The sequence below is a fragment of the Dryobates pubescens genome, chromosome 20 (assembly GCF_014839835.1).
Source record: "Dryobates pubescens isolate bDryPub1 chromosome 20, bDryPub1.pri, whole genome shotgun sequence".
Lineage (NCBI taxonomy): Eukaryota > Metazoa > Chordata > Aves > Piciformes > Picidae > Dryobates > Dryobates pubescens.
The window spans coordinates 12,022,267-12,038,049 of NC_071631.1; the positions used below are offsets into that span (position 1 = coordinate 12,022,267).

The 15,783-nt window shown below is 46.6% G+C and overlaps 1 protein-coding gene across 1 annotated transcript in view; it reads right to left on the reverse strand.

Moving 5' to 3' along the window:
• ABCA5 (ATP binding cassette subfamily A member 5) overlaps nt 1–14,815 on the reverse strand; it is a 39,975-nt gene extending 25,160 nt beyond the window's left edge. Inside the window, exons 1-13 of the mRNA XM_054171082.1 lie at nt 14,712–14,815; nt 11,937–12,052; nt 11,133–11,249; nt 9,993–10,197; nt 8,759–8,917; nt 7,707–7,804; nt 6,802–7,031; nt 5,148–5,289; nt 3,890–4,078; nt 3,400–3,547; nt 2,913–3,081; nt 1,312–1,370; nt 647–757 (exon numbers count right to left, since the gene is read on the reverse strand). Coding sequence (XP_054027057.1) covers nt 647–757; nt 1,312–1,370; nt 2,913–3,081; nt 3,400–3,547; nt 3,890–4,078; nt 5,148–5,289; nt 6,802–7,031; nt 7,707–7,804; nt 8,759–8,917; nt 9,993–10,197; nt 11,133–11,237 — 1,615 coding nt within the window. The 5' untranslated portion in view covers nt 11,238–11,249; nt 11,937–12,052; nt 14,712–14,815. The remainder of the gene's footprint in view (nt 1–646; nt 758–1,311; nt 1,371–2,912; nt 3,082–3,399; nt 3,548–3,889; nt 4,079–5,147; nt 5,290–6,801; nt 7,032–7,706; nt 7,805–8,758; nt 8,918–9,992; nt 10,198–11,132; nt 11,250–11,936; nt 12,053–14,711) is intronic.
• Between the last annotated feature and the right edge of the window lie 968 nt (nt 14,816–15,783).

A 15,783-nucleotide genomic window follows, 5' to 3' on the forward strand; every position in this document is an offset into this window, starting at 1 on the left:
AGCTTTGATTTTCCAAAGTGGGGTGCTCTACGTCTCACAGAATGGTAAGGGTTGGAAGGGACCTCTGGAGATCACCTATTCCAACTTCCCTGCTAAGGCAGGTTCACCTACATCAGGTTGCACAAGAACTTGTCCAGGTGGGGTCTGAAAGTCTCCAGGGAAGGAGGCTCCACAACCTCTCTGGGAGGTCTGGTTCAGGGCTCCAGCACCCTCACAGCAAAGAGGTTTTTCCTGAAGTTCAAGCAAAACCTTCTGTGTTTGTGTCTATTTCTCTTTGTCTCACCACCAACTGCTACTGAAAAGAGGCCAGCCCCACACGCATGGCCTCCACCCTTCAGACGCTTCTATGTCTTGAGAAGATCCCCTCTCAGTCTGCTCTTTTCCAGGTTAAACAGCCTCAGCTCTCTCAGCCTCTCCATGTAAGAGAGGCTCCAGTCCGCCTTCAGCATCTTTCTAGCACCCGCTGGACTCTCTCCAATAGTTCCCTTTCCCTCTTGAACTGGGGAGCCCAGAACTGGACACAGTTACTCCACCTGTGGCCTCGCTAGGGCAGTACAGAGGTGGAGAAGAACCTCTCTCAACCTGCTGGCCACACTGTTCTTACTGCACACACCCCCCACCCCCCCCCAACCCCCAAGCAGCTCACCATCCGTAGGAGGACACAGCCCACACAGGATATTCATCAGCGTCGTCTTCCCAGTGCCGCTGTGCCCGAGCAGAGCTGTGATCTGACCTTCATAGATGTCAAAGGATAAATCTGCTCCCCCAGGCAGGTGCAGGAGAAAGAGCAGATGTTAGCCATGAGCTCCTGGCACCTGGAGCCAGCTCCCAGCACAGAGGACAATTCAAATACTGACATATGGGGTATGCATTTATGCTCCGCTTGAGGGGGACCACCTTACCTCCACACCTGGCATGGCACAGGACCCTGGGGCTGGGACAGTCCCTGCACCAGCTGCAGGGTGGCTGCATTTAAAAAGCCACACATGGAGATGAGACAAAAAGATCAGGGAGATGGGGCAGGGAAGATTCTGTCACTAATGACATGGGCAGAGGAGGAACAACTAGAACAATGTCAGCAACACTTTTAGTGCTGGAAGGATTCCTCTTTTGGGGGCACCATTTTAAACAAGATTACTGCCCAAGTGGTGAGAGGAGACACACACAAGCACATCTGGCATTCATGCTCCAAGGTCCCACCCCACTCAAAGAAACCAAAAAAGCCCAAACTGAAACAAAAAAGACCACTCAACAAGTCAGCTATTGCTCCTCTGCATCTGACAAGCAGCTAAAAAGCTCAAATGTTCTTACTTCTGAGAGCCTCCACAGTTTCCCCCTTTTTCCTGAATGTTTTCTGAACACAGCTGATTCTGAAAGAAGACATGTCAGTTTAGCAACTCTTGGAGGATCTTCAGAGGTCATTTTGAATGAGCAACAGTCAGCACAACAAGACGACCACACTCAAGTGGCACTAGAAACATTTAAGACTCACAGAGGTAAGTTAAGAGACAGGGCATCTTGTCACAAAACTTAGTCCATGTCCACTCTGGTATCAGAAAGCTTTTCCTGGTCACCTTCTAAGGTATTTCCTATGATGCCAGACTGAATCATTCCAAATCTTTGTTTCTTTCACACGGTAGAACAATGCACTAGTGGTTTCTCAAGTTAGAAAAGGGAACAGCTGCTCCCTGATAATTTCACAATACAAGAGAAGACTGAACAGACATGATATGGAGAAGTGGTGTTAGTAGAAAGAAGAGGTAATTACTGACAGCTCTTGATCAAAAATAGGCAAAAGAAAGCAGGCATCTCCCTCCAAGATGGATAAAATAAAAAATCTTCCTTCCACCCCCACTTTTCAAAATGGAAAAAGCTGACCAGTTTGTCTGAAGGCACCATGTCAAGGATGAGTTTTGGAAGCCTGGCCACCTAGAAAAATGAGGATGGAGAGTGCCAACCGGTGTGAATTGCAGGGAGGAGAACTGGGTATGAAAGAAAACAAAGCCTGCATATGTAAAGACAACAAAATAGTGAGAAAATGACGGAAAGCCAGTGGAGGGACGCTGTGGAAAGACTCCAGATTGGATGAATAGTGCAAAAATGGCCACAATGTTCTCATGTGAACATCAGGATTAAAACTAGACACTTCAACCTATGGCAGATGCCCAAAGAGACATAGATAGCATGGACAAAACGAAATTTGTTCTGGTCACCGAGCTCAAATACTTATTTGAGGCTAGTGGAGCCAGCTAGCAGGAGTGAAGATACAGTTCCCCAGCTCACATCAAGATGTGACACTGGGAAATGATGGAAATGAGAGCTAAAAAGATACTAGAAACAGTATCTGAGAGACACTAAACACATGACAGCCCGGGTGCAAGACAGCAGGAGACACAAAAGGCAGCATGGAAGATGAGAGCCTGGACATCTATTTCCCCGTTTGGCTTTACCCTCTTAGATACGGCAGATGGATAGAACCACCACTACGTTCTCCTCTGGTCTATGAGAGGACACAACAGCCTCACCACAAACCTAGAATTCAGCTTTTTCTCCTCAAAAATCTAAACCCTCCCAGAAGTGTAGGCGTTGTAACATCTGCAACTGCTTCCACCTCTCGTGGCCTCAGTGAAATGGAGGGGATGGAAATATCGGCTGGCTGGGAGAGAACTCCAGCTGAAGGAACAGAAGCCACAAACAAACCCTTCTGAGTTCAGTGATTTCTCCATGGAGGGCATCCACATCCTTGATGATGGGGCTACCAGAACTGTGTGTGTGTGGAGGGCTCTGCAATGCATACCATATGCTATTTGAATCCAGCCAGTGGAGAACTAAGAGAGGTTTTTCAAACTGCAGGTTAAAAATGTTTCAGGATCCAGGCAAATCTGCACGTGGGGTAGGGGCAGGAATCATACCTGATAGCTTCTTTCCCCTGAAATTCAGAAGGCACAGGCTCCACTATCTCACTGAAACTTAAGCTGCCATTGATGCTGCTCTCGTACAGCTCCTTGTAATTTTTCCTGCGCTTTGACCAAAACGAGGGCTTCAGGAAGAAAAACGGCGTGCGGCGCAGCCCAAACTCCCCTGGACAGCCACGGGAAAAAGAGAATTAGCTATCAGACTGGATATTAAAAGTTTCTTCACTGAAAGAGTGATCAGGCATTGCAACAGGCTGCACAGGGAAGTGATGGAGTCCCCATCCCTGAATGGATTTAAAAGCCGTGCAGATGTCATGCTGAGGGATGTGGGTCAGTGGTGACCTGGTTGGACTTAAAGGTCTCTTCCAACCAAAATGATTCTATGATGCTACAAAATGTCATCAACCAGGGGAACCTGGGGGCTCAGGACTTCAGGAATTGGAGATGCTAGTACAGTTCAGTTCAATCTTTCTCCTGAACATACCTGGGATAACCTGATCAAGGTAGACAGCCACGAGCAGATAAAATATGCTATCCAGCACCAGCAAAATAAGAGAGATGAAGAGGGGGTAAGGACCACGAGTTAGATTTGAAAACGTTGCACCATCTTCATAATCTTCTAGATGCATAACCTGCCAACAGACAGAGACCAAGGGAGACATTACACACCAGCACTGCAGCAAACTTAGTAACAGGAGAAGAAAAAAAAATCATTAATGAAGAAGTGACTGAAACCACAGCAACGAGCACAAAGAACTAACAGTTGCTGGATGGTGCACTGCATCCTGCCTGGTGTTAAATTGCCATGGGAAGCTGCTAAGATAGGGCTGGTTTCACCCCACCCCTCCATCATCAACAGTTAATTAAAAAATAACTATATTTAAGTCTAGCTACATCAAGACCTGTTTCAAAATGCTGCAAGACACATGAGCACGATGAGGTTGCAGTTATCTGAGGAGCAGAAGGCTACTTACCTGGGCGATACCAAGCAGGAAGCTGCACTGACACAAGGGGCTGAGAATCCACACAAAAGACTTCGGGAAATCTTCCAGCAGGACAATATTCAGGCCCACAAAACCAAAAGCCAGTGTGGCCAAGAACTCCACTATACCCACGTGCTTTGACTTTTTAAATAGAGGTGTCAGCATAAGTGCAAAGAACACCTAAGGACAGATGAGAGAGAGGAAGGTATCATATTAAAAAATTAATAATACAGGGCACAGAGAAAATAAAGTAAAAAAGACCATAGCTTTACTTTTGCCTCTTCTCTTCACTATCAGGTGATAGAATGAGAGGAAATGGACTGAAATTGTTGGATATTAGGAAAAACTCCTAAAGAGTGGTCAGGCATTCAAGAAACACAAATATGGCACTTTGGGACAAGGTTTACTGGCCATGGTGGTCTTAGGTTGATGGTTGGACTCAGTGACCTTAGAGGTCTTTCCCAACCAAGAGAGTTCTATAATTCTATGATAATCATGTTATTTTCCTTGTATAGTCACTACAGCACTCAGCCGCATTTCCATTTCAGACCATCAAAAGGGACAGACTTCCCAAAGGTGACAGAGAAAAATAATTCTAGAAGGCGAAAAAGAAGGAGCTGAGGGTGCATATCCCCCTGGTCACTACCTCTTCTGTAAATGAGAGACAGTAAACAAGTAACTATGTCTGCACTGGCTGCTTATCAACTCAGAGAAGCAATCTGCCATCTAAATTACTTCTCTGGCTTTTCATTAGGCTTTTAACATTACACTATTTAATAGTAGCAAATGTGTAGAAGGTGGCATGGGTTTGGTCTTCAAAACAGTGCTGTGCAGTGTTTTCAGTTCAAAGATAGTTGATTATCAACTGAGGTATTTCATAAGGACAGATACTTCTCATAGTGACCATCAAGAGCTCTACAACATAAAAATCACAGAATGGTTTAGGTTGGAAGTGACCTTAAAGATCATCTAGTTCAAATCCCTTGCCATGGGCAGGGACACTTTCCACTAGACCTCATTGTTCCAGGGCCTTGAACATCTCTGGGAGAAGGCATCCACAACCTCCCTGGGCAACCTGTTGCAGAACACCCACATCCCAAACTGGAGTGGACCCTGGGAACAGGATGGGGACAGGAAAGACACCCACCACCATTTGGTCCTGCAGAAGCTATGATGAAATAGAACTAAACAAAACAACACAACCAACAGGGAGGGGAAGGACAAATTCAACAAGATCAGGAATACTTACTGAAGAGAGTCCATACAGGAAAAAAAGGAGAAATATGACAAAGGCACTGCTCTGGGGAAAGAGGGAAGAGGCCGTCGCGATCACCGCCATGAGAATGGACATGACAAAAATCAGGCTCATGTAAAGCAGCACCCAAGAAAGCCTAGGAGTGAAAACAAAAAGGGGGACAGGGGAGAAAGAACAGAAACCAGTCATTGAATTCCTACCCTGACTTATTTACACACAAAAATAGCTAAAACTACCACTCTTTAATATTCCAGACAGCTGCACCAAGGGATGAGCTTGCAACAAAACAAGAGTCCCCAAATAAAGAGAGCTTTTGTAAACATCCCTGTAATTGTTCTCAGCATTAGAGCACACAAATCAATACCCACAGCATCAGAAAGATACACAATTAGATGATTCATTATTTTTTTTCCCCTTTTTTTTTGGGGGGGGGGGGGGGGGAGGGGGGAAATGTTTTTAAACTTGCATAATTAATTCCCTGGTATAACCCAAAGATGGTAACCGAGCAGTAGGTTTCAATAATTAAAGAAATTCTATTTAAAATTTAATACATTAGTCATTCCAGTGGCTGGGCAGGGTAATAAAATCCTGTTCTTTTCAAAACCAGAGCTGTGAGCCTGTGAGCAATGCTGACCCCAGGAGAGAAGGGCAGTTTGTGGACAGGTAGTAAAGAAAAAAAATAAAATGACCCAGCTTCCTCAGGAGCAAGTTTCTGAGTTAGATTCAGTGGCCAACCAAAGCTGCATTACCAGTGTGCCTTTGTAGACTGCTCCCATTTCCCACTGGCTAAAGGAAAATGATTTTCTCCAGACCAGAGATGCTCAGTGCCAAGGGGTGAGTAGAGACAGTGGACTAACTGTGGATGAGGAACTCTAATAAAGATTTGTCACCAAGGATTTACCACAGATCCAGAGAGCTGACTGCCAGAAAAGAAAGAAACCAAACACAACCAGAAAGAACTAACCCAGACAATCCCAGGTGGCTGCTGTGGTGCAGCTAAAATGTGAAGGGGAAAGCTAAAGCTGAGTTTATCTCTAGAACTATCAATGATTTCAAATTAGTTCATCCTCTCAGTTGGAAAAACAAAACAAAAATCACCACATTGTATTGCACAGGACAATTTCCACCACAGTAAGGAATCAAATCAAACCCTGCTGCTTGGGCTGCTCTGTCCCATTGAAATTACAGAGCAAGATTCATTTAATTATGTGTGTGGGGAAACTGCTGCTAAGCTCTGAAGAGAGACTTTAGGTGACCTGTTGAGCTGCCAGAAAACAGGCACTGAGCCAAAAAAAAAATAAATATTTAAACCCAGTTAAAACCCAAACTGCATTAAAATCTCACACATCATCACCTTTAATCCCTCAAAGCCTGGTGTAATTCTGCATGCATAAACACAGGAGGATTGCTCTGGAATTTACTTATTCCAATACCCCCCTTTACAGCATCCTGTGAGCATCTCTACGTCAGATTTTACAGAGCATCTCACTTTTTCAGGCTGTTTGCAGTTCATCAGACTGAAAACCATTCCAACACTGGAGGATGGGATTGAGGAGGCATCCTAGAAAGCATTGGGGGTGGGTGGGTGTATATTTTGTTTATAGATTTTGTATTTCTTTTATAAAGAAGAGGTCAAGCATTCACATACCAAAAGGCAGTGTCATGCAGTCCCAGTATTTTTAAGAACTCCTTTAACTTCCTCTCCTTTTCTGCCACGATGTGAATTGCCAAATAATACCCAAAAGGTGAGAAGGCAATCACTAGGTAAATTAAAATGATGGCACGAGGAAAATTATCTATTTCCACCACTGCAGCCTCTCCCATCACCACTGCTCTTGTCGATTCCAGTTGTTCCCAAACTGATTGATTAGTCTTCAGCTAGAAGGAAAAGAATTCAGAGTTATTTTTGCATCATTCCTCATTTCACAGCCCTATCCCACCCCACAGCAGTGATCCCAGCACAGCCACACATTCCAGCACTGGGCTGTCTGATCTATAGCCAGGAGAGCTCTAAACCTTACTGTCCCCAAATCCAAACCCAAAAGCACAGGAAGTGGAGAATATCTGAACACCTGGAATGAAAATGAAGCTGGTTTTTTGTTTTGTTTTTTTTCCCCTTGCATTTCCCATCACCTAAAAAGATGAGATTCACTCTCACCATGATGGGAGGGGAACAGGGAAGAGTGCACTGATGATAAATATGGACAACAAAATGGTACATTTTTTGTAGCCACTTTGGGTACAGCATCTTAAACGGCATTTTGGGGCCATCACTGTCAAGCCTTCATGTCTTGGTGACTGCTGTGATGCACTGTTCAGGCTCATTTAGATACAAATGAAGACAAATGTCCACATTATTCAACTGGACAAGAACACTCTGTACGAAACAGCCAAAAAAAACACACGCAGGAAATATTCTGCCTTCCCACCAGATCCAAGCGCATTTTTTTTTGCCAGGGTCTTTTACACAATTAACAGAACACATCACAAACCCAGCTGCAGCCCAGGGATCTCAACCTCCTGGGTTTTAGTCTGCTCTGGCTTCAGGCTCACCTGTATAATTGCTGCATCGATGCAGGCTTGCAGAGCTGTAAATCCTGAGCTCCAGTAGGTTACTGACTCACAGCCTTTCCGCAGGTTGGAGCAGCTGGCTGCAGAATAAAGCAAAAACCACCCAAAACCCCCAAAAGCTGAGTTACAGCTGGCCTACCCCCAAGGTTATCTAAAGGCCACCCCATATCAATGGTGGAAACCACTTCTATAAGCAAACATGTGCAATACCATGTCAAAAAACAGACCTAAATCATCACACCAGGATGAGCTGGAGACCCATGAGGTTCAACAAGACCAAGTGCAAAGTGCCACACCTGGGTCAAGGCAATCCTCAGTATCAATATAAGCTAGGGGATGGAGAGCAGCCCTGTAGAGAAGGACTTGGGGGTATTGGTGGACACGAGTTGGCAATGTGCACTCACAGGCCAGACCCAGCCATGTCTTGGGCTGATCTCCAGCACCTGTGGGCAGCAGGTAGAGGGAGAGGATTCAGTCCCTGTGCTTTGTTGAGAGCCCACTTGCAGTTCTGGGGCCAGTTCTGGAGTCCTCAGCACAACAGAGACATCGACCTGTTTGACCAGGGCCAGAGAAGGCCACAACAATGATGGGAGGGCTGGAAGTCCTCTGCTGTGAGGGCAGTCAGAGCTGAGGTTGTTCAGCCTGGAGAAGGTTCAAGGGGAGACCTCTTGGTGCCCTTTCAGTACTTAAAGGGGCTAAAAAGAAAGATGGGGACAGACTTTTGAGATTTAGAAGGGATAAGCAGGAAGGCATTTTTGACATGAGGGCTTTGAGACACCGGCCCAGGTTGGCCAGATTGCTGGTAGATGCCCCATCCCTGGAACCATTCCAGGTTATGTTGGATGGGGCTCTGAGCAACCTGCTCTAGTCAAAGATGTCCCTGCTCAAGACAGGAGGGCTGGACTAGATGACCTTTAAAGGTGCCTCCCAATCCAAACCAGTCTGTAATTCAATGATTCCATGAACAGAGAAAAGCAGGGATGGTTTCTGAGTTTATCCCCTCAGAGAGCACATCCAAGAGCAAGCACACCCACCTCTTGACTCTGTGTAAATGGAAGACATAACAACTGAATCGGGGAACCTCAGCTGGTAGGACGTGGCATCCTTGAAGACAACACCCACAAATTTGGAGGTTTTTAAAGCACTAGCCTCTTGCAGCTCCTCCTCACTTAAATATTCCTCTGTGATGAGGCCTGCAAGATGGGAAAGATGATCATGTTGATTTAGGGGTCAGCACAGCAGGGTCAAAGACCATGCAACAATCCTAAAGGAGCATTGGGTTAATCTTTAAGGATTTATTTTGGGTTTAGATACATGTTGCTGCCTGTGGGGTGGTAGTTATGGAGAAGTAGTGTAGTTGTGGAGGAGCTCAGCTGGACTTGTGTCCTAGTGTTTTCCCAAGCACAGCCCTGCAGGAGTGTTGCTCAGCAGCAGGACAGGTAGCTCAAGAAGACCTCTCAGGTCTTCTGCAAAAGGCTAAAGAGATGAAAAACCATGGTATTTTGCCACTGATGGGAGGAAGATGGGCTGCACACTGTTTGGAAACCATTTGCTTAAAGCATTTGAGGAAAGTGTAAGCAGAATGCAGATGTTGGGCTGGGCTGTGTCTTCATGGTACCTTTGAAGCATGGAAGGGAATCAAAGATACCAAACTAAAAATACATCAGAGCAGTTTGGGGGAGAAAAATTCCATTAGATGTGTGAGTGGTGTAAGAAAAGGACTTTAAAGAGACCCTCCCCCCCAAAAAAAAAATCAAAAAGGGAGAAAAATCACTGTCAAAAGAAGAGGTGTGACAGTGTCAGTGGGAATCAGCATTCTAAAGAAGAAATTAATAAATCTTAGTTTGATAGTAACAACAGGAGAGAAAAAGCAACCTAAAATATCTGCAGGGCAGCATCACCTCCTCAATTTGCCCTGGGATGTGACAGGACAATTATTAATCAGCCTCAGAGCTGTTTAGGGCCTTTGTGTACACTGGATTTAGGTCTTCCCAAAACCTTTCCTGCAGCCACAAAACACTTGTTGGCTGTAACAGGAGAATGGGAAGCACTTGGAGCTGGCAATGCCAGAAGATTTGCCAACCAAGCAGAAGAAAAGAACAAACCACCACCAAACCAACACAAAATACTTCACAAACTGTTCTCTATCTGTGATGGAAAAGAAGCTCTTTACTTCTTTCAACAGCAGCAACAGTGAGCTTCCTCTGCAAACACAAACCACAACATGAGATACACCAAGAGAAAAAAAATTGCTCAGGGTCTCAATACCTTCTTCAAAGTTATCAAAAGCCACTTTCTTCATGATTTCCCGTGCCATTTGTGTTGGTGGGGTGTATCCAATGACAAAGTCAACCAGCATGGAGGTGTCCAGACTTCCCAGGTTGATGTTGTCCACCTCATCATATTTCCTGTGTGGATGCATCATGCTCATCAGAATGAGCCAAAACAAGAAAAAGAGTGGGAAAAGGACCTCCTGTATAAAGAGAGCAAGAAATAGGAAAACTTCAAAGAGCAGCTGTAAAAAGCAGAATTTCTGAAAGTTTATCTTAAGTTACATGAAGCTTAAAGGAGGGACTCTGAGGATAATGGCTGTAAAGTTCCCTGAACATTTTCAGTGCATCAGTAATCTTCATGCCAAATCCTCCTCTGGCACAGCAGCAGGATTTTTAACAGCATGCATTGGTAGCCTAAGAAGCCATTTGGAGGTATCAAGGGATAATTCTATACAATTTAAATACCAGCAAACTTGTGCTACTTGGAAAGCAGCAACAAAACACAAACCATGAACTCGGCTAGTCTTGACTAGCCAAGCATTACACTCTTCTTCACCTCAAAATTCATCTTACAGTGTTATACACATCACCTATGCACAGGGCTAAATGGATAGAGAAGATGAAACTCATTTGGTGAGGTCTAACCCTGCCACACTGCTCAGTTACGCTTTCAAAAGGCACCAAAATTGCAATATCAATTCAAGGATATTTTCACAGAATGGCTTGAGTTGGAAGGACCTTAAAGATCATCTAGTTCCAACCCCTCTGTCATACCTCCTACTACACCATTCTGCTCAAAGCCTCATCCAGCCTGGACTTGAACACTTCCAGGGATGAAGTCTCCACAGCTTCTATGTGCAACCTGTTCCAGTGCCTCACCACCCTCCGAGTAAAAAACTTCCTCCTAATGTCCAATCTAGATCTATAGTGCTCTAGTTTCAAACCATTGTCTAGATAACACCTTGCACAGCAAATACAGAGTACCTTCTGAAAAGCCTATTTCAACCCAAAATACAAAGCAGTCTTTGAAGCTTCAGAAACTTTTATAATAAAGCTGAGCATTGCCTCCAGCTGAGGAGTCACATAAATGCAGAACAGCTGCAGCCCCAAGGGCACCAGCAAGCACTCCACTCACCTGCACGCTGCTTTTCTTAGTCCTACACTTAATGAGACAGTTCTTGAAGAGGAGAGCTCTGGTTTGTCTCCATACTCCTGCTTCTCTTGGAGCTCCTGGTGCCATTTTTCCAGACTACTTTAAGACAAAAAACCCCAACAAACCCCAATTCTCTATTAAATGACAAACTCATTTAACAAGCAAAATCCAGGCAGCTGCAGCATTCAGGACACTCATACTTTAATATTTTATTCTACAAATAAATACTCACTTTCAGCTTTATATATTAAATGCCTTCCAGTATAGATGCTGGATGCCCATTACATAAACAAATTCCCAGTACTCATTTTCAACAACAGCACTGGGGAAGCTGGCTGGGAAAGGCCATCAGAGCAACCTTTCACCCAAAGGCAGGATCTGCTCTAGGGGAGCTCACCAAACCTGAGCTAACCTGGGCTTGTTTATATTTTGCTACATCCAAATGACAAACCAAAAGCATTTCTCTCAGAGCACAATTCTAGTGTCCATCACATGGGCTCAGGGCAGGCAGCCAGCCTGATGCATTGGCAAACAAGAGCCATCCCACCCCAGGCAAACTGTTCAATTTACTGTGAGTAACCCCTTTCCATCCTGGAGCAGATCCAACAGGACTTGTTTTCCTTTTCACTATGGTGTTACCTTTTCATTAGGCCAGCTGCACAGCATGGTGCTGCTGCACATAAACTTTTGGAAAAATTAATAGATCAATTAAAAAACCCCAAACCCCAACCAACCCCAAAACTGAAAATGTTCTTCCAGACCACATCCTCTTCCACCAGGACATACCTGGTGAGGGACAGCAGGCTGGGAAACCACCAGATTTCTGTCTCCAGTTTTGCCACCACCTTGCTGTCCAAGGCTTGGAGTCACTGATCAATCTACAGCTCTCTCCATTTCCTCACCTGTAAAGTAGAAATGAAGCCATGAGCTGCTCAGCAGCACAAGAACAAGCACAGGTCTGCTGGTCACCACCCCTGCCAGCTCTCCAACTGCTCTAGCAATGTCCCAGCTGCAGCAACACCCACGTGCCACCAGTGAACAACTGAGTCATTTCTCAACATTTCAGCCAAAACAAAGCAGAAATTCTAAGAATTTATCCACATTCCAGGTTTTACAGCTCTGGACACTTATCTCAAAAATGGGTTTGGTGACTGCACGTTCCAAGCAGCTCTGCGGCAGGACCTGGTTTCTCTGTTATCTGTTAGACAACACATGGCTCAAGCTTCCTTCCCCAGCTGTATTTTCCTATGGAAGTCTATTTTTGGAGTACAGACATCATCTAACTAAAGAAACACATGAGGCTGCTCAGATGTCAGCACCGCTGCTATGAGCTGAGCTTCAGGAACTTCAAATGCACAAACCGCTCATAGGAACAGCTCTGGGGGAGCCTGCATTTCTCTGGCTGGAGGAGGGAAGGGAGGAGGGGAAAGGCATCTTCAAGGACCCTAACCTGCTCCTCAGGGCTTCCTTTGCTGGCTGTCAGGGTGCTTTGTGGAGCAGAAGCCCCATTGCAGCACAAGGACCTGTGTGGGACATGGCTGCACATCGCTGAAAGCAAAGCCTGGGGAAGAGATCACACCTAGGTGCTGCAGTGTTTCTGATAAAGTCACACTGAATCTACTTCAAAAACAAAAAAACCCAACAACAACAAGCAAAGCTTTGATTAAAAAACCCAGACTACATCTAAACCTCAAAATGCCTCACCATCAAGCTACTGACTAATTCTTGCAGGGAAAACACATAACAACTCCTCTAGATCCTTTCAAACAAGAAACGCTCCAAAATGCCTGCTGAGTGTTTTAAAAATAACTAAGAGCAGCAGCTACTGCTTACAGGTCATACAGAAAACATGCTCACAGCATGCCCTGGTCAATGCTTGGACTTCTCTTTGCTTTCAGGAGCAGATTTCAAGAGCAGTTACAAGAGAAGAAGCTCCACTGAGGTCCTGGTTGAACACTGCAATAAAGCAGCAAGCCCTTCCTTAGTCACACTCCTCTGGTTTATTGAGATCCAGAAAACTGGCAAGGCTGATTTCATCAGATTCAATCACTTAGTGCCAGTTACTGCTTCTGCCATCAGCATTTTTTAATCCAGTTATAAAAACAAAACAACAAAACAGTGTCACTCCCACATCTTCACTGGAACACCTCCATGTGTTAATGTACATCACCTAGGTTGGAGGAAGGGTCGTTTGAAGGATGTTAATTAAATTCTTGATTCTCCACCTGCCATCTCCACAGAAGCTAATGAAGCTGCCTATTATACAACAAAGAATACTGAAGAATTATCACTTGACTAATGAAAAACTGGGCAAAAAAAACTTCCCCACACCCACCCAAACAACACAAACCCTCCTAGGACGTCCAAAGGAGGAAAATGAGCACATAGCTTGAAAAAAAAGAGAAACTGCCAAGACATTTAATTGAGCAATGTTGGACAAAATGATAATGCTCTTAACCTGCAAAAGTGTCCCCCCACCCCCTCAGTTTAACCACTTCCTTATGATCCTGTACTGGCAGAACTGACTGAAACATAGCTACTTGTGGGCACCTCAAGCAAAGGAATCTCAAGGGAATTATTTGAGTTGCAACTTCAGTTCCATATGGGAGATGTTAGTGCTTCTTATGGGGGGACATGAAGACCTGATGATGCCTGGGCAGACTTCCCTTGCTTCCCTCAACTTGAGAAGGGGTCTTTAAGGGTCAGTTTTTAAAGCAAAAAAAACCAAACACCAAAACAAGGGGGAAGGGAGGATGAGCCTCAGCTGCACTACGGTTTGAGGGGAAAACCCAAAAACTTAGCAGTGAACAACACTTGCAGAAGGAAAAGAAAATAAGATTATTGATCTTGCTGGGAGAAGACAAACTCTGATGCACTTTTTACTGGTCTTAAATTATTTAGGCTAAACGCTTTACTCATGTATTTTTAAAAATGGGCTGAATTTTCTCCCAATTCCCAAGGGATACAGACGTGTTTCAGGCTGACCAGCTCCATGGAGCCCAGCAGCTGCAGCCTGCTTCCCTCCTAACTCCCCGGTATTTAGCTGCAGGATAACGAGATGACACCTACCAACACCTGAGCACGGCCGGGCTGTTCCCAGTTCGCCTTCCACTGCATCCCCAATCACTCCTACTGCATTCCTAATCGCTCCCACAACATCCCAGTCTTTCCCGCAGCATCCTCATCGCTCCCGCTTCGTTCCCACTTCATCTCCCGGCGCATACCCATCGCTCTTGCAGCATCCTGACCTCTCCCGCAGCATCCCCACCTCTCCCGCTTCGTTTCCAGCTCAAGACCTGCATCATCCCTATTGCTCCTGCTGCCTTCCCAGTTCACCTCCCGCTGCATCCCCAGTCTCTCCTGTAGTATCCACACCGCTCCCGCTGTACCCCAAATCGCTCCTGCTGCGTTTCCAGTTCAGCTCCCGCAGCCTCCCCACCGCTCCCCGGGGACCTCGCGGGTGCCCGGCTGCAGGAGGTGGAGGGACGCCAGGGACACCCCTTCGCGTTTCCATTCCTCCCCTCTTCTCCCAAACCCTCCCTTCACATGTCAGTTCCTCACCATTTTTCTCGCCCATAAACCCCCAGGCAACCCGAAGCATTCACTCCGGAGCAATGACGCGCAGCGCCAGGTAGAGCAAAACTCCTCCTCTTCCTCTCCGTTTTCTTCCCCTTCCCGTTTATATACACTCGGGGGGGTGTGGGGCGTGTGCATTTCCACGGGTCCAACCGCCACCGTCTCGCCCCTAGCCCCTGTCTCCACCCGCAGAGGGAGAACCGACCCCCACCCCGCTACTCACCAGCTCCGCTCCAGTGCTGCGGGACACACAGCATAAGGCGCCCGGCGCTGGAGAGGGGCCGGGCAGCACCAGCAGCACCTCCCGCCCCGGGGCGGAGCGGAACGGAGCGGGGCGGAGCAACCCGCCCCCAGTGCCGCGGATCCCTGCGGGACACGGGTGGGGCAGCAGCGTCAGGCTCTTCCCATCATCGGGGCTCCGCTGTCCCAGCGACTCTGCATCACTAGGACCCCACCACCCCGCGGACAGACCCTCAAAAGGACACACCCTCTCCCTCCTCCCCTCACCCCCCCATCCCGGAGATGCCTCATCACCGGGAGCCCCCTGCTATCCCAGGGACATTCTCCATCACTGGAACATTCCCCATTCCCTCTTTCTCACATCCCGGAGACACTCCATCACCAGGACCTCCCTGTTCAAGATACTCCCCATAACTAGGACTCCCTTCCAACCAGGGCACCCTCCGTGGTGGGGACCCCTCCCATCCTGGAACACCCCATCACCGGGACCCCCTCCAACCCTGTGGACTGCCACCCTCTCCCAGGGAACTTCCATCCCAGGGACACCCTCCTGGAGACCTCTCCCCTCCCAGGTATTTCAGTCCTGGAGACCCTCACCACAATACATCCCATCCCTGGGGACTACCTCCACCATCCTGGAAACCCTCCATCCCAGGGACACTCCCTACCCCACAACCTATGCTGCATGGCCTTGCTGGGGAGTGGAGGAAAAAGGCTGGAAGTATGAACAGGAGATTTATGGTTGGGTGGGAGGCACCTTGATATATCCCATGCTGCTGGCTCCTGCCCACATACAGAAGGTCACCAGCGTTTTATT